At 37.2% G+C, this 18719-nt stretch overlaps 1 protein-coding gene across 1 annotated transcript in view; it reads right to left on the reverse strand.

Moving 5' to 3' along the window:
- LOC100377818 (protein unc-13 homolog B-like) overlaps positions 1-18719 on the reverse strand; it is a 161597-nt gene that overhangs the window by 14776 nt on the left and 128102 nt on the right. Inside the window, exons 14-25 of the mRNA XM_085507221.1 lie at positions 10601-10721; positions 10114-10404; positions 9751-9997; positions 9442-9602; positions 9066-9216; positions 8856-8924; positions 5882-6246; positions 5644-5729; positions 2742-2868; positions 1567-1807; positions 1339-1416; positions 289-455 (exon numbers count right to left, since the gene is read on the reverse strand). Of these exons, the coding sequence (XP_085363347.1) occupies positions 289-455; positions 1339-1416; positions 1567-1807; positions 2742-2868; positions 5644-5729; positions 5882-6246; positions 8856-8924; positions 9066-9216; positions 9442-9602; positions 9751-9997; positions 10114-10404; positions 10601-10721 (2104 nt within the window). The remainder of the gene's footprint in view (positions 1-288; positions 456-1338; positions 1417-1566; positions 1808-2741; positions 2869-5643; positions 5730-5881; positions 6247-8855; positions 8925-9065; positions 9217-9441; positions 9603-9750; positions 9998-10113; positions 10405-10600; positions 10722-18719) is intronic.

Genomic DNA, 18719 nt, shown 5'->3' on the forward strand with positions numbered 1-18719 from the left:
TAAAAATTCTGAAGAAATAACTGAACTAGTTCTAGAAATATGAACCTGTTGTATACATATCGTTTATTTTCCAATTCAAAAAGCCAGATAAAATAATTATATACCCGGTACCAATAAGTCATCATTTACAAGAATAACAGATTTTTTTTTGCTTTTTTCGTCACTTATTAGAAGGAACCTTCAACGTGCATTTAAAATTTCAACATTCAGCCTTAATGCGAGGTGGCAATAACAAAATGCAGACTGTACAAGTGTACATTGCTTAGTGATTGATGTAAGTGAACATACCTGGTTGCAAATACCTGGCTAAGCTGATCTAATACTGTATTTAGTTTAGCTTGTAATTCCTTCAGTATATCAGCTGCATCAGGATCGAGTTTGTCTCCTCCCATGGCTTCAAACATTTTCTCTAACTGAACCCTTAATTGCTGTATATTATTCATTAATGTGCATGACTGAAAACATGAAGACATGCATGTCAATTTTAGTGTTCACACTTTGCTTATATTAATCTGACTACGATGAATAGAATCTATCATATTTTATTGAAACTGTAAAGAAAATGTTGCATTTCTTTTTTGTAATAAAAACAACAAATATAGTAATAAACAAAAGACATGGAATAGCTGATTCACTTTTGAACTGTATATTGTTTACTGTTTCAATAATATACTTAAACTGTTCCTTCTTATTTGTGTTTTGAAAGTCTTGGTTGATTTGGAGAGGCTCTGTTTGTTTGTAATTTCCCTTTCCACAATCATCCTTTTTTTTCTTTATGTAGAATGGTAGTTCATAATTGTGTGCTGTACTGCAAACTGTTTTTTGTTTTAAAAACTGCATATTTGACTTATTAAATGATATAAATTGACAATTGACACGTTATTACAGTAAAAACATTAAATAAACCCCTTTAATTTCGTGAGAGACAAAATTTCACAAATTTGTGAGTCAGTAAAAGTTGTGAAATATTGTTGCAGTTAAAATTCTTCTTGGGTCCTTTGACACAATGCTTCAGTTACTTTCACAAAAATCAGACAGCTTTTCTGAAAAATTGGCAGCTAATTAGGACATGCCTCATAAAGTACCCTGTAAAACAAGTTCTGACTAATGCCAATTGACACAAAACACATGGTGACAGATACATGTAGTAGTGTATGGACTGTAAAATGTAATAGTACACTAAATGTATCCAGACACCCACAAAACATAGACAAATTATTGAAGACTTACCTTCATTCAAGAACACAGAAAATTTCTCTACACAAGCAATCAATGACGAGTGTTAAATATAGAAGATATTAAATGTAAAATTAGTGATTTCAAAATTTAAGTACTTACTATTTTTTCTCTGCTACAGTATTTATCAAAATCTCTAGACACTATACCAGCGTAAGCCAACAGCACCTTATTTATTGTCTGAAATGTAACATATCAGAATAATTAGGGGCATGGTCAAATCAATGATTGGTTAAAAATAACCATGTGACCTTAGCAATATTTATGTAAATCAATAAGACATGGACAAATATAATTATGCATTTTAAACAAAAATGTTAGGTAGCATACCTTGGCAAATCGTTTCATATAGCGCCTCATAATATCAGGATCGGGACATTCTAATTTCTTGATAATTTCAAAACTTTGATTAAGTTGAGTAAAAACATCTACTACGGAACATGAAAATAATGTGTGTTCTGAGCTCTTTTGAAACCCGTCTTTTTTGTCTCGATCCAAAGCACCATGGAGAAATTCTATTGACACTTCTTCGTTTTCATTTAACCATTGCATTACAAATGGCTCAAACCAGCTGCAATGAAAATTAGATGAGTTATCATCAGTATTTGCTATGAAACCCTACTTTATATTAACATATTCTACGTGTACAGTTTGTGTGTTGACCAGAATATGTTACTGCATAGTATTTTATTGAGTTTTGTTTTCATTACTTACTAGTAATGTTCTATAATCCAATGAATATTTAAATTTAACCACAGAATGTATTGTTTCCTTGTTTGAATTTAATATCTAGTAAATATACCTGAAACATCAAATATGTTAAAACATACACTGGGATAAAATAAAAGAACCAACAAATACACTTTAAATTTAAAAATAAATCATAAAACTATTTAAAACTGGCAAATTCTAAAAACATATTAAAAAATGTTCAAACAAATTGCAGTTACAGATCATATTAAGTGAGCAGAGCAACAGTGTGTAAACTAATTCCAAAAAACCCACTCAAATAAGTAGTTTATTATATTATTTAAATGGCCAATACCAATGGTACGTAAAAGTTTCTGAACATAATTGGGCAACAAAATGTCTCCAATTCGCTGTTTCACACAAATTTTGTTTTCGTCAAAATTTTCATCCAATTTAATTTTTTACAAAAATTGTTTTTAGCAACAAACCCAAATGCAATGAGCATACCTTTATGTACTTTTTTTTATATTTTATTTTATTTTTACATTAATCACATATATAAATACATAAAATCCCATCAAAAGAATACATTTTTTACACAAAACCATGGTAACAAAATAATTATAACAATACGAAAATAAAGTAAAGTAAAAAGAAAATAAAAGAAAAGAGGATATGTCAACATCACAGCATATTTAATGATTCAATTTTTCAGTGTGCTTCACTAATTTGCCTCCCCCTATCGCTATCTCTATCACTATGTTACCTTTATGTACTTTATATATTTCCAAATATCAATAGAAATAAAGACTTACGCAGGATATTCTGCAACAGTTCCTTTATATGGTGATATTTCACCAATATATTCATTATATAACCACTTGACTTTAAAATGAAGATTCATATATTCTGCACTGGTACATAGTCTTTGCTGTTCATGCTCTAGAGATAAAATAACAAGTTATTACAACATCTGACTACTGCCTGTTATCAACAGATTGACATGTGCACACTGTTCCCACATGCTGATATTGTGGAACCTTGTTATGCAAGCTACGACTAGGAGTGATACCTTCTGATACAAAGATGTGCATTTTGATAAACATTTTATCACATATCTTTAAAACATGGATGCTACCAAAACACAATGGCTGATTTTCTTAATAGGAATCACTAAATCCATTTTACATTTAAGATCTAGTTTTCTAATGGCAGTATTGGAAAATGACCAAACTGTTGTTTCCATGGATACTAGCATGAGTACTCTCTCTTTCTATTTGCATTTCATAATTTTTTTATTGTAGCCTGTGAGTCAGCATTACCACTGTTTAGACTACTGTACATGAGACAGCCAATGAGCAATGCAAATAGAATAGTTAGAACATCTCTTTGTGATGGCCTGCCTAGCTCTACAGAAGCAGTGTGCAATCACGTATCACAGGGTCAAGGGTCAAACACATCACCATAGCAACTCAACCACAAGGACCTGGAAAACAATTCTTGCTCAATGGAAATATTAATTTTCTTCAACTACTTTTTTGTGATTACTCATACATTAAGACAACTTTTTATCTTGATACCAACTAATTTGTTCTGAGCAAGGCGTGTGGAAGGGCAGCTGGCAGTTGTCACCTCTATATTCTCCACAAACCAATGAGTATCTCCATGTATAACTGAGCAGACATTCAAAAACATATTTGAACTACGAGTGTGTACTGATATTATCTATAAAATGCTTCACCATAAAATATTGCTGTAATATGCTACTGAACTACTAGAGATTAAATAAAATTATAACAAAAATAACATCCATGGAACAAGAATTTTCTTCTTTGTGTGGGCAGAGAACAACAACATTCAATATGATGACATCGTGTGAGACAAAACACTTATGTGAAGACAGGTGAAAAATGTTATGAAGCAACTGCTAAGTTAGAAAACAAATGAATAGACAAAGAAAACTGACATGCAAATAGTGAGGCACTGCACTTGAGAACTGGAAATACAGAAACTACATAACTAATAATAAACATCTGGTTCCCAGCAAGTCAAAATGTATATTTTTCGAACCTTCTTTTTTGTACTAATTGGTTTTGCCCCCAAATTTGGTCTTAATCTATGACATACACACTGTACATGGATACATCAATGATTGGCGATGCAAGCCCAATAACTTACTCTCCAAATCTTTTGCTAAATCTTGAGAAAGAGGGAAATAGGATATAAAGGTAAAATATGAGTTGACAAGTCCAGAAAAAGAGAAAAATAAACATCAAAAAGGCGGATTTTCAGAAAAAGATGACTAACAGTAAGAAGGAAGAACAACTGGGTAGAGAATAGTGTAAAGGGAAGTCTATTTGAAACTAGTATTCATCATTCAATGGAATTAATTATAATAGTTCAAATTCTTTTCATTTTATCTTGCCAAAAAATATCATTTGACTAAAATATATTAGCTAACAATGCAATGGAAACACAAAAATGAAATGGGAATTTTAAAGAAATCAGATACTCAACCACAAAAAGCTAGGCAGCCTCATCGCTCATTCAAAACAAGCTAGACAGCCTTTAGCTTGCTACTCATTCACAGCAAACTAAGCAGCCTTGTTTTAATCACATGCTGCCATGCAAATTATATGAAGTACATGATTGCTATCATTGAGGGCCCACATTCAGTAGAATCACATGTCTGACAACACAAAATACAGGGATAAGACAGAACTGTCATGAAAATAACAAAATACCATTTTTGTGTTTGTAATGATAAACAAGATAAATAATATACTTAATACGGGAAAGACCTTAATCGACTGTAACTATGTCCAAACTCACAATCTATGCATATCAAAAACAAACCCAATAAATCCCCCCCTCTATATTTAGCAAGTATGGTTTAAACAAAGTAACCTAGAAACCTGGTTTTTATCTGGATGCTATTTTGTAAATCCAAGTGTCAAAGATTAAATCTGTATAAAGGTAAGAATTCTAACTCGTATCAAAAAACGGGTCAAGCAATGGGTTTAAATCAACACAGGAAGTACATGTACAGCTCATTACTGTAACATCAACTCTACTGTAAATTTGGCAGAATGCATAGTACAATAAACACATTCAAACAATTATTTCATTTTCATTTGACTTTGATTAAATTATTAATTCAAATTTTTGTTGTAAACTAACAACAGTTCCACTCATGCCAAAATGAAGAAAGCAGTTTCTATAATTTTTTGTCAGAAATTACTAGTACTGGTAATTGTCACATGTTAACAATCTTTTGAAATGGCCTTGAGATACCCACTCAAAGTTATGCATGTACTGCAAGGATATTTACTCATTTAACAAATTACTACTAAACAATCAGAAACATAATGACAGGGAAAAACAATGCTAAAAATAATACAGATGATAAGTGTGATTCTGAGATTATTTTCATCTGTCACAGGATTACAGTTGTATTTTAAAATACTGTTATACATATACTGGTATAAATACTTCCATTTGATTGTGTTCAAATTTTCTCCAACACACACAGAGTTGCTTCTGTTACAAACTAATGTGGGTTACAGAAATACAAAACAAGTCTGAATTCTAATTATTTACCCACAATACATTGCATTACATAATAATTCGATAGCTCTTAACTAAGTAAGTAAAACCCAGACTGTCCACTTGACATCAAAATAATCAATAGCAAGAATCAAGAAAATAAAGACATACCTTCAAGAGCATACTTCATATCCTGAGCAAACATGCTCCACATGGAAACAGCACTCAGCTGCCCGACATTAAGCTCATTTGGAAATCTAGAAAACCAATTGACAGTTAATATTAATTCATGATAAATGTCAGCTCCATGTTTCACCTTAAACCTGATCACCCTGTAATTTAATATAATCTCAAACAGTTCATGTATCAACACTAGAATGAGGTAAACAGATAGAAATTGTATACTTACTGGTTTAACACAGGTGTGTAACTATTCTTATCCTCTTCAATAACGGAAACAATTAAGGAAATCAACTTGGGCCAGAAATCCAGACTCTTGGCACTTGGACCATTAGCTGCATCAGCTTCACTTACTTCGGGCTGATCACTTTGATCGGTTTGAAATTCTCGCTGGTAAAGTTCATAGCAGTTATCAAAGATATATTGATACGTAGATTTTAAACAGGCTTTGACACAGTCTTTAACAACAGTGGCAGCACGCGGTGGGCTGGACAATTCTAGCACCTTCATTCTGAAGAATGTGATGCTGGTTAGCAGGTCTACGGTGGATTTTAAATCAGCTAATTTCTCCGGGCTGGATGCAGGAAAATTATTCTGTATATGAAGAGATGAACAATTACAATGTATGTGTACAGGCTGGTATAAATATGATCAGTACATAAGTTATATGGATATTCTAAAAACATTATTATGATCAATAGTATCTGTCAGAATTATCTGGGGTATTTAGGATCTAGCCTGTATGTTCAATATCACTCATGATGTTTAAACAATAATGAACGAGCTACAGGTCGTTCATTATTTGTTATTATTTGTCAGTGTTGTCAATACAGGTGAATTTGCTGACACTAAAAAACAGAAAATATAAAAGTCTACAGTGAACAGAAGAGTTTTATAGTCCCTTGAATCTGCATAATTTAAAATGTTATTCTTGAAGCAAAATGACAAAATAAAATAAAAAGTTTTAAACCATCGAATATTATAATTGTATTTTAATTACTTTACATTGTCATGTGTGGTGTGGAGTAAAGTGTACATAGTGACTATCCATAACCTTGCACTATGTTATGCTGGCGTGTGTGTGCATAAGTCTCTGACAGATCCTAGCTGCAGATCAACTTTCTATCATAATGCGTAGGTACATGTAATAATAATTGATGAAGTCTTTACAAAACTTATATCTTATTTTAATATTAAAAATCTGTTGTTATTGCTGACAATGGACCATTTTATTTGATGCCAAATTTCATTATTAAATACTTGCTATTAAAGTCATAATTTCATTCTTTTTAAATAACTTCTCCTTTATTCATTTTCAAAAACAACATTGAAGACACTGGTTGTGCCAATCTGTGCAATGGAAGAGACTGGTTACTTTAAATTGACACTGGTTGGGCCAATCTGTGCCATAAGAAGAGACTGGTTACTTCAAATTGACACTGGTTGGGCCACTCTGTGCCATAAGAAAAGACTGGTTACTTTAAATTGACACTGGTTGGGCCAATCTGTGCCATAAGAAAAGACTGGTTACTTCAAATTGACAATGGTTGGGCCAATCTGTGCCATATGAAACAACTGGTTACTTTAAATTGACTCTGGCTGGGGCAATCCGTGCCATAAGAAGAGATTAGTTACTTTAAATTGACACTGGTTGGGCCACTCTGTGCCATAAGAAGAGACTGGTTACTTCAAATTGACTCTGGTTGGGCCAATCTGTGCCATAAGAAGAGACTAGTTACTACAAATTGACACTGGTTGGGCCACTCTGTGCCATAAGAAGAGACTGGTTACTTCAAATTGACTCTGGTTGGGCCAATCTGTGCCATAAGAAGAGACTGGTTACTTCAAATTGACACTGGTTGGGCCACTCTGTGCCATAAGAAGAGACTGGTTACTTCAAATTGACTCTGGTTGGGCCAATCTGTGCCATAAGAAGAGACTGGCTACTTCAAATTGACACTGGTTGGGCCACTCTGTGCCATAAGAAAAGACTGGTTACTTTAAATTGACACTGGTTGGGCCAATCTGTGCCATATGAAAAGACTGGTTACTTTAAATTGACACTGGTTGGGCCAATCTGTGCCATATGAAACAACTGGTTACTTTAAATTGACTCTGGCTGGGGCAATCCGTGCCATAAGAAGAGATTAGTTACTTTAAATTGACACTGGTTGGGCCACTCTGTGCCATAAGAAAAGACTGGTTACTTTAAATTGACACTGGTTGGGCCACTCTGTGCCATAAGAAAAGACTGGTTACTTCAAATTGACAATGGTTGGGCCAATCTGTGCCATATGAAACGACTGGTTACTTTAAATTGACTCTGGCTGGGGCAATCTGTGCCATAAGAAGAGATTAGTTACTTTAAATTGACACTGGTTGGGCCACTCTGTGCCATATGAAACGACTGGTTACTTTAAATTGACTCTGGCTGGGGCAATCCGTGCCATAAGAAGAGACTGGTTACTTTAAATTGACTCTGGCTGGGGCAATCCGTGCCATAAGAAGAGATTAGTTACTTTAAATTGACACTGGTTGGGCCACTCTGTGCCATAAGAAAAGACTGGTTACTTTAAATTGACACTGGTTGGGCCACTCTGTGCCATAAGAAAAGACTGGTTACTTCAAATTGACAATGGTTGGGCCAATCTGTGCCATATGAAACGACTGGTTACTTTAAATTGACTCTGGCTGGGCCAATCTGTGCCATAAGAAGAGATTAGTTACTTTAAATTGACACTGGTTGGGCCACTCTGTGCCATATGAAACGACTGATTACTTTAAATTGACTCTGGCTGGGGCAATCCGTGCCATAAGAAGAGACTGGTTACTTTAAATTGACACTGGTTGTGCCAATCTGTGCCATAAGAAGAGACTGGTTACTTCAAATTGACACTGGTTGGGCCAATCTGTGCCATATGAAACGACTGGTTACTTTAAATTGACTCTGGCTGGGGCAATCCGTGCCATAAGAAGAGACTGGTTACTTTAAATTGACACTGGTTGTGCCAATCTGTGCCATAAGAAGAGATTGGTTACTTCAAATTGACACTGGTTGGACCAATCTGTGCTATAAGAAGAGACTGGTTACTTTAAATTGACACTGGTTGGGCCACTCTGTGCCATATGAAACGACTGGTTACTTTAAATTGACACTGGTTGGACCAATCTGTGCCATAAGAAGAGATAAAATGTTTACTTACTCTGTACATTGATAAGTCTATTCTCAGAGAGTTGTGAAGTTGATCAAGCAGTTTTACAAATTTCTCTTTCTGTTATAACAAATAAGATTAACAAAGTTATAATGAGTAATTTTAGTGTGAAGTTTATATCATAGCATTGCATTCAGGTTCCATATTGCAAGCAAAAAAGTCAACCTCATAAAGCATATATAGAATGTAGACTTTACTCACCCCAAAGTTAGTTGCTGCAAATCGATCACTTGCAGATACGGCACTTGAGGCTGTTGTATGGGCATAGAAAGCATTAATATTGGCCAGCAGAGTACTCATAACAGCAGGAACACCAGGACTCATGTACTTAGATGACAAACATGAAAAATGTCTATAATATATAAGCAAAAGAATAACCCTAGTTAAGGTAAAATGTCAATTTGCAGAATATTTTAACGAAGCGAAGCTTCTACTGAGCAATTTGTTTACACCCAGGAACTGTTAAACATGTAGATGTCAAACATTCAAATTTTTTTTTTTATTGTACTGTGTAGAGTCTTTCTTTCTTCTTCTTGGATGACATATAACAGACTTATTTATTTGTCTGATTGCTTACGTCATAGCTTGGTATATTGATTCAATTCCAAATCTCATTGCAAATTCATCTACTATTTCTTGTGATGGTTCATCAAAGTAGACTTTCCATGCATCATCTCCTCGTGCTGTTGGAATTTTTACCATCCCATTCTGCGTCTCACAAAGATGGTGAAAAAGATTCTGAGAATAAAAACAGAATGTACATGGTAAGAGACGATGACTCTGTCTCAGTTTGTGTGAATAGGTGTACTGTACGTGGTATTAAATGATGGCTCTGTCTCAGTTTGTATAAATAGGTGTACTGTACATAGTGACGGTTATGTCTCACCTCATGCAAGCAGGTGTACTGTACATGGTATGGAGCAACTGCTTTCTCTTCACCTTTAACCTCTATGCTTATATGTAAACGAATTGCACCAGAAACAGCTGATTTGTCTGTACGTTTTTCTAAATTATACCAGACATCCATTTCACCACTGAGTGTCCTAACTTCTATAATAGTCTGCCCCAGAAAGTCATCAGATTCCCTAGTTAACTTCTGCATTAATTTGGATTTTAAATCATCATCTTCATCCCTAAAAATAAATGAACAAAATAATGAATGAAAATAATCTCAGAGAAGAATGTTTTGAAAAATTGGAAATCACATCTCAATTACTTGTATACCTCAAAATAAATCACTGGTACATACCATACTCTAACTTTGATTCTGTCTGAAGAATTGTGACATTCAAAATAAAATTTTTCATTCCACTCTGGATTCAAGTCCTGTTGCACTGTGCGTGTTCGTTTTTTCACTTTTCCAACTTGAACTGTTACATAAGGATCACTGGTGCCAGACTTGTCTTTGGCTATCAGTCCCTGGGCACAGACCACTGTGATCGCTAACTTGGCTGACCATTTTGACGTACCATCCAATACACTCTGCTTAACTGCTTTCATATGCCCTGAATGTGCAGTACTAGGCACGCTAAACACCTCTCTAAAAATGAAAATGACAGTTTATGTTAATTGAAAGGCAGTAATGCCGACATTTAAGAAATTTCAAAACTACGCTCAGAATAGATATGCAGGTTATATCTAATTATGCCTGCTAGTATTTTTAATATCTGTACATCAATTTTGAAAGAAAGAATGAGACAAAAATCACAAAAAAAAAAAATTAATTCTTCACCCACCTAATAAGATCAAAAATTTCAGGTTTATTCCTTTCCCTTATTTTCATTCTATCTTTCATGGCCATTATAATGTTTTGTGTTTTATCTTCTGCTCCATGTTTAGAACTCTTCTCGGCAGCCCCTATGTACAGAGAATAGACAGTTATTTGACGTGCATATCATTAAAGCAACATATCTGTTTCACTAACTGATTCATGGGTAATATTTCATAGAGGTTTTTCAAATACATCCATGGAAATACTCCAACATAAAACCAATATGTATTGTAGCAAAAACTGCATTTAACAGGATTGACTATGTTTTCACTTTCAATATTACCCAGAACAGGGGGCTTAAAGCAATTATGTATTATTGATGAGACCATGGTACACTGCCGTGGTGCCATTTGGTTGCAGTTTGAGCCATTACATGTACATGTCCAGTGGTACCACCTGGTTGCAGTCAGAATCATCCCATGTACATATCCAGTGGTACCACCTGGTTGCAGTCTGAACCAACCCATGTACATATCCAGTGGTACCACCTGGTTGCAGTCAGAATCATCCCATGTACATATCCAGTGGTACCACCTGGTTGCAGTCAGAATCATCCCATGTACATATCCAGTGGTACTACCTGGTTGCAGTCAGAATCATCCCATGTGCATATCCAGTGGTACCACCTGGTTGCAGTCAGAATCATCCCATGTACATATCCAGTGGTACCACCTGGTTTCAGTCAGAATCATCCCATGTGCATATCTAGTGGTACCACCTGGTTGCAGTCTGAATCATTCCATGTGCATATCCAGTGGTACCACCTGGTTGCAGTCTGAACCAACCCATGTACATATCCAGTGGTACCACCTGGTTGCAGTCTGAACCAACCCATGTACATATCCAGTGGTACCACCTGGTTGCAGTCTGAACCAACCCATGTACATATCCAGTGGTACCACCTGGTTGCAGTCAGAATCATCCCATGTACATATCCAGTGGTACCACCTGGTTGCAGTCTGAATCATCCCATGTACATATCCAGTGGTACCACCTGGTTGCAGTCTGAATCATCCCATGTGCATATCCAGTGGTACCACCTGGTTGCAGTCTGAACCAACCCATGTGCATATCCAGTGGTATCACTTGGTTGCAGTCAGAATCATCCATGTACATATCCAGTGATACCACCTGGTTGCAGTCTGAATCATCCCATGTACATATCCAGTGGTACCACTTGGTTGCAGTCAGAATCATCCCATGTACATATCCAGTGGTACCACCTGGTTGCAGTCTGAACCAACCCATGTGCATATCCAGTGGTACCACCTGGTTGCAGTCTGAATCATCCCATGTACATATCCAGTGGTACCACCTGGTTGCAGTCTGAATCATCCCACGTACATATCCAGGGGTACCACCTGGTTGCAGTCAGAATCATCCCATGTGCATATCCAGTGGTACCACCTGGTTTCAGTCATAATCATCCATGTACATATCCAGTGGTACCACCTGGTTGCAGTCCGAATCATCCCATGTACATATCCAGTGGTACTACCTGGTTGCAGTCAGAATCATCGCATGTACATATCCAGTGGTACCACCTGGTTGCAGTCTGAATCATCCCATGTGCATATCCAGTGGCACCACCTGGTTGCAGTCTGAATCATCCCATGTACATATCCAGTGGTACCACCTGGTTGCAGTCTGAATCATCCCATGTACATATCCAGGGGTACCACCTGGTTGCAGTCAGAATCATCCCATGTGCATATCCAGTGGTACCACCTGGTTTCAGTCAGAATCATCCATGTACATATCCAGTGGTACCACCTGGTTGCAGTCAGAATCATCCCATGTACATATCCAGTGGTACTACCTGGTTGCAGTCAGAATCATCCCATGTACATATCCAGTGGTACCATCTGGTTGCAGTCTGAATCATCCATGTACATATCCAGTGGTACTACCTGGTTGCAGTCAGAATCATCCCATGTGCATATCCAGTGGTACCACCTGGTTGAAGTCAGAATCATCCCACGTACATATCCAGGGGTACCACCTGGTTTCAGTCAGAATCATCCCATGTACATATCCAGTGGTACAACCTGGTTGCAGTCAGAATCATCCCACGTACATATCCAGGGGTACCACCTGGTTGCAGTCTGAATCATCCCATGTGCATATCCAGTGGTACCACCTGGTTGCAGTCAGAATCATCCCATGTGCATATCCAGTGGTACCACCTGGTTGCAGTCCGAATCATCCATGTACATATCCAGTGGTACAACCTGGTTGCAGTCCGAATCATCCCATGTACATATCCAGTGGTACCACCTGGTTTCAGTCAGAATCATCCCATGTACATATCCAGTGGTACCACCTGGTTGCAGTCAGAATCATCCCATGTACATATCCAGTGGTACCACCTGGTTGCAGTCTGAATCATCCCATGTGCATATCCAGTGGTACCACCTGGTTTCAGTCAGAATCATCCCATGTGCATATCCAGTGGTACCACCTGGTTGCAGTCTGAATCATCCCATGTACATATCCAGTGGTACCACCTGGTTGCAGTCTGAATTATCCCATGTACATATCCAGTGGTACCACCTGGTTGCAGTCTGAATCATCCCATGTGCATATCCAGTGGTACCACCTGGTTTCAGTCAGAATCATCCCATGTGCATACCCAGTGGTACCACCTGGTTGCAGTCTGAATCATCCCATGTACATATCCAGTGGTACCACCTGGTTGCAGTCTGAATCATCCCATGTGCATATCCAGTGGTACCACCTGGTTGAAGTCAGAATCATCCCATGTACATATCCAGGGGTACCACCTGGTTTCAGTCAGAATCATCCCATGTACATATCCAGTGGTACAACCTGGTTGCAGTCAGAATCATCCCATGTACATATCCAGGGGTACCACCTGGTTGCAGTCTGAATCATCCCATGTGCATATCCAGTGGTACCACCTGGTTGCAGTCAGAATCATCCCATGTGCATATCCAGTGGTACCACCTGGTTGCAGTCCGAATCATCCATGTACATATCCAGTGGTACAACCTGGTTGCAGTCCGAATCATCCCATGTACATATCCAGTGGTACCACCTGGTTTCAGTCAGAATCATCCCATGTACATATCCAGTGGTACCACCTGGTTGCAGTCAGAATCATCCCATGTACATATCCAGTGGTACCACCTGGTTGCAGTCAGAATCATCCCATGTACATATCCAGTGGTACCACCTGGTTGCAGTCTGAATCATCCCATGTGCATATCCAGTGGTACCACCTGGTTGCAGTCAGAATCATCCATGTACATATCCAGTGGTACCACCTGGTTGCAGTCTGAATCATCCCATGTGCATATCCAGTGGTACCACCTGGTTTCAGTCAGAATCATCCCATGTGCATATCCAGTGGTACCACCTGGTTGCAGTCTGAATCATCCCATGTACATATCCAGTGGTACCACCTGGTTGCAGTCTGAATCATCCCATGTGCATATCCAGTGGTACCACCTGGTTGCAGTCAGAATCATCCATGTACATATCCAGTGGTACCACCTGGTTGCAGTCTGAATCATCCCATGTGCATATCCAGTGGTACCACCTGGTTTCAGTCAGAATCATCCCATGTGCATATCCAGTGGTACCACCTGGTTGCAGTCAGAATCATCCCATGTACATATCCAGTGGTACCACCTGGTTGCAGTCTGAATCATCCCATGTGCATATCCAGTGGTACCACCTGGTTGCAGTCAGAATCATCCATGTACATATCCAGTGGTACCATCTGGTTGCAGTCTGAATCATCCCATGTGCATATCCAGTGGTACCACCTGGTTTCAGTCAGAATCATCCCATGTGCATATCCAGTGGTACCACCTGGTTGCAGTCTGAATCATCCCATGTACATATCCAGTGGTACCACCTGGTTGCAGTCTGAATCATCCCATGTACATATCCAGTGGTACCACCTGGTTGCAGTCTGAATCATCCCATGTACATATCCAGTGGTACGCACCACCTGGTTGCAGTCTGAATCATCCCATGTGCATATCCAGTGGTACCACCTGGTTGCAGTCAGAATCATCCATGTACATATCCAGTGGTACCACCTGGTTGCAGTCTGAATCATCCCATGTGCATATCCAGTGGTACCACCTGGTTTCAGTCAGAATCATCCCATGTGCATATCCAGTGGTACCACCTGGTTGCAGTCAGAATCATCCCATGTACATATCCAGTGGTACCACCTGGTTGCAGTCTGAATCATCCCATGTGCATATCCAGTGGTACCACCTGGTTGCAGTCAGAATCATCCATGTACATATCCAGTGGTACCATCTGGTTGCAGTCTGAATCATCCCATGTGCATATCCAGTGGTACCACCTGGTTTCAGTCAGAATCATCCCATGTGCATATCCAGTGGTACCACCTGGTTGCAGTCTGAATCATCCCATGCCATGTACATATCCAGTGGTACCACCTGGTTGCAGTCTGAATCATCCCATGTACATATCCAGTGGTACCACCTGGTTGCAGTCTGAATCATCCCATGTACATATCCAGTGGTACGTACCACCTGGTTGCAGTCTGAATCATCCCATGTACAATTTCAGTAGTACCACCTATAAACTTTTAGTATAGTTGAGCAAATGATGGAGATAAATGCTTCCCAACTGGTTCGCAGTGAGATAATTTGACCTCCTGTGAGGTATACTGAGAATGTGTGGACAAAACCAGTACATGATAATAAAGAACTGTAGTTCTCAAAGTGAGTATTTTCCTAATAGTGTGACGCATGCAACTAAACTAAATTATGTATAAATTCAATAATCATCTTTTTCTTAACTTTTTTCTGGTATGACCACATATACCTACCTGTATGCCAAGTCACAATCACTGGCATATTTGTGCCATGGTACACTGAGAATATATTGCTGCTCACATGTCAAAGTCTCCCAATGTTTTATGTATATTTAGGATACTATGGACGGCAATGAAACATACACCTGAATGGCCCCCTTAGGCTAATGATTCATAAAACAAGTCAGAACATTGAATGGCCCCCTTAGGCTAATGATTCATAAAACAAGTCAGAACATTGAATGCAAATAAGTGCAAGAAATTGATTATACCAAGTTCATATGTGAGAATTTTAGCATTTTAAAGAAAAGGTAATCTAATAACTACTGGAGCATTAATTTTACTGATTAAGAGATATTCTGGAAAGTTGTCACCCTGGTTATGAATTCTTATCTTGGACCACAGTACCGGTACATGTAGGAAAAGATATATAGTGCTTCTGAAGACAAATACAGAAATCGTAGACCTGAGTACCAAGAAAATTATCTGAAGGTCAAGTGACACTGGGATTATTTCAATGAATTAAAGAAGTCGTGACACTGTGGGATTATTTCAACCAGTCTAGGGATTTAAGTGACACTGTGGGGTTATTTCAATGAGTTTTAAGGAGTCATAATATTGGGATTATTTCAACCAGTCTAGGGATTCATGTGACACTGTGGGATTATTTCAACCAATCTAGGGATTTATGTGACACTGTGGGATTATTTCAACCAGTCTAGGGATTTAAGTGACACTGTGGGATCATTTCAACCAGTCTAGGGATTTAAGTGACACTGTGGGATCATTTCAACCAGTCTAGGGATTCATGTGACACTGTGGGATTATTTCAACCAGTCTAGGGATTTAAGTGACACTGTGGGATTATTTCAACCAGTCTAGGGAAATATTTGACACTGTGGGATTATTTCAACCAGTCTAGGGATTCATGTGACACTGTGGGATTATTTCAACCAGTCTAGGGATTTAAGTGACACTGTGGGATTATTTCAACCAGTCTAGGGATTCATTTGACACTGTGGGATTATATCAGTGAGTTTTAAGGAGTCATCAAACTGGAAATATTTATAATTTTAGACAATGTTTGATTAAGTCAAAAGAAAAATGCATTTTGCCATACCACAATTGGTGCAATACAGTAAGTGAATGTTTGTTGAATGCAAATCATTAATGTTGAATGTATTATAATTTCAGACAATATTTACTATTATTATTGTACATGTATTTACAATTTAGTTCTGACCACATTCTAATAAGATGTTTTTCTTTTGTGTTTAGGAATGAGGCAAACTTTATATTATCAAAATTCAATAATATGTGCAAATGCTGCAATTCTCCTGACAATTTGTACCAATGTTAATCGGAAGGGGTTTTCCCAACAATATAATGAACAAAGGCTACAAGGCTCTTGATATACCCACCAGAAGGAGGAGGGGAGTCTTAATACTATAATAAACCAAGGCTGTATATCTCCTGCATGGTGATACACAGCAAGAAATTAGATGGGGGAGGGGGCTTATCAACACAACGAGTCAAGGCTGTATATCTTCTGGCAATATGCACCGAGGAAGACGGGAGAGGGGTTTATATTATATCAATATAATGAAACACAAAGATCATTACCAAAGCCTTTGATGCAGTTAAATGCTGGCGGAGATTTATGTGTATGATCTGAAATCAAGGCAAAAAAAAAACAGCAACAAGGTGCAAACATGTGTTAAATAAAACATGAAATGAGAATAGAAACTAGAGGCATAATACAAGGTGTAGCATGCTGGGAAGGTTGAATTTTGGTGGTGAATTGTCATTACCCAGTGGCTGTGTGTCAGCTGAGCCATTAGACCGAAATACGTTCTGTAACTCCTGGAAGAAGATGGCTATGTTGTCTTTCCAGTTGACGGAGTCTCCGTTGTCACATAATTATAAGAAAGAGACGAACACAACAATAATAAACACCCACATGTACCCCAGAATGAATCACGATTTGAACCTTCAATCTACCATTTAGATTATTTTTAATTTGTCATTTTTTATTAATACAGATTTGCACTCTATAGTGACTAATTTTTTCTACATCATTTTCGTAAATCAGTAAAATATAGGTGACTCAAATGCATTTATAAATCATCTGTATTTGTTATTGTATCATCTTTTAACAATTAACCCAGAGTTTTAAGTTCTAACGTATATGTATATCTATAATGAACCAGCACTATATTTAACTTTCTGATCTGTGAAAACTATTGGTACACTCAAAGGTTCAAATAGTGATTCTCACACACACACACACACTCACTCACACTCACACACAGCAGCACTCAATCAATCAATGCTCAAGATAATACAATAATATAAAGACAAAACAGCTACTAAAAACTAAAAGTCTAAAAATAGCGATTCCCCAAATGAAAGTTGTGATGGCACAACTTGTGCACAATATTTGATGCATATGTAATATCTAGCATTTTAAAATGATTGGATAATTGAGACATTGATAACAAATTGGTGATTGAAGCATGATCAAATGGAGAAGATGAAAAAAAAGATGAATATTCAAAAGTTAAAGATGTAAATGTCCGCTACATCATGTAATGTACCATCACATCTCTTCCTTTCATTGGGCATATACAGCTACACTTCATTGTAAGCATATCCACTACTTATAAAGCAATAAGCCTTTGCTTGGCATGTGATTTGGCATAGAAGCACAAAATACACGAACAAGTTATGCAAGCCTGTTTGTATACCAGTACTTCTATACAAAATCAAGTTTATCGCTATTATATTATACCAGTATTATATTTCTCTGTGACAAATCAAATAACATCATACATACAATTATATTCATATATTCACACAGACACAAAGAGTAAGTTGAGGGCAGTACAACATGCAGAAGCCAAAATAGTAAACAGTTATATTTCCATTTTACTCAGGTCTGTCTAAATAATATTATGTCCCTGATTTTTAGTTGGTTTTCTCATCTGAAAACAAAATTTAAGAGTGTTTTTGGAATGCTGTTATTTTAGGTTCATATAACATAAATTTGAACCCAATATCTATAGATTTGTAAATAGGTTATGTTAATAGCACGGCTGAAGTACATCAAATGGGGGGGAGGGGGTCAACATACTGGTAAAATATAAAACATAATAAATAGGTAATTAAAAGAATTTAAATACTATCATGCAAATTTGATAGCCAGAAGAGTTTTTTTTATGTATAGTATTATCATAAATTTAAGATATAAGCAATATTATTT

The sequence above is a fragment of the Saccoglossus kowalevskii genome, chromosome 13 (genome assembly GCF_978046115.1).
Source record: "Saccoglossus kowalevskii chromosome 13, keSacKowa6.1, whole genome shotgun sequence".
In the NCBI taxonomy this organism is placed as follows: domain Eukaryota; kingdom Metazoa; phylum Hemichordata; class Enteropneusta; family Harrimaniidae; genus Saccoglossus; species Saccoglossus kowalevskii.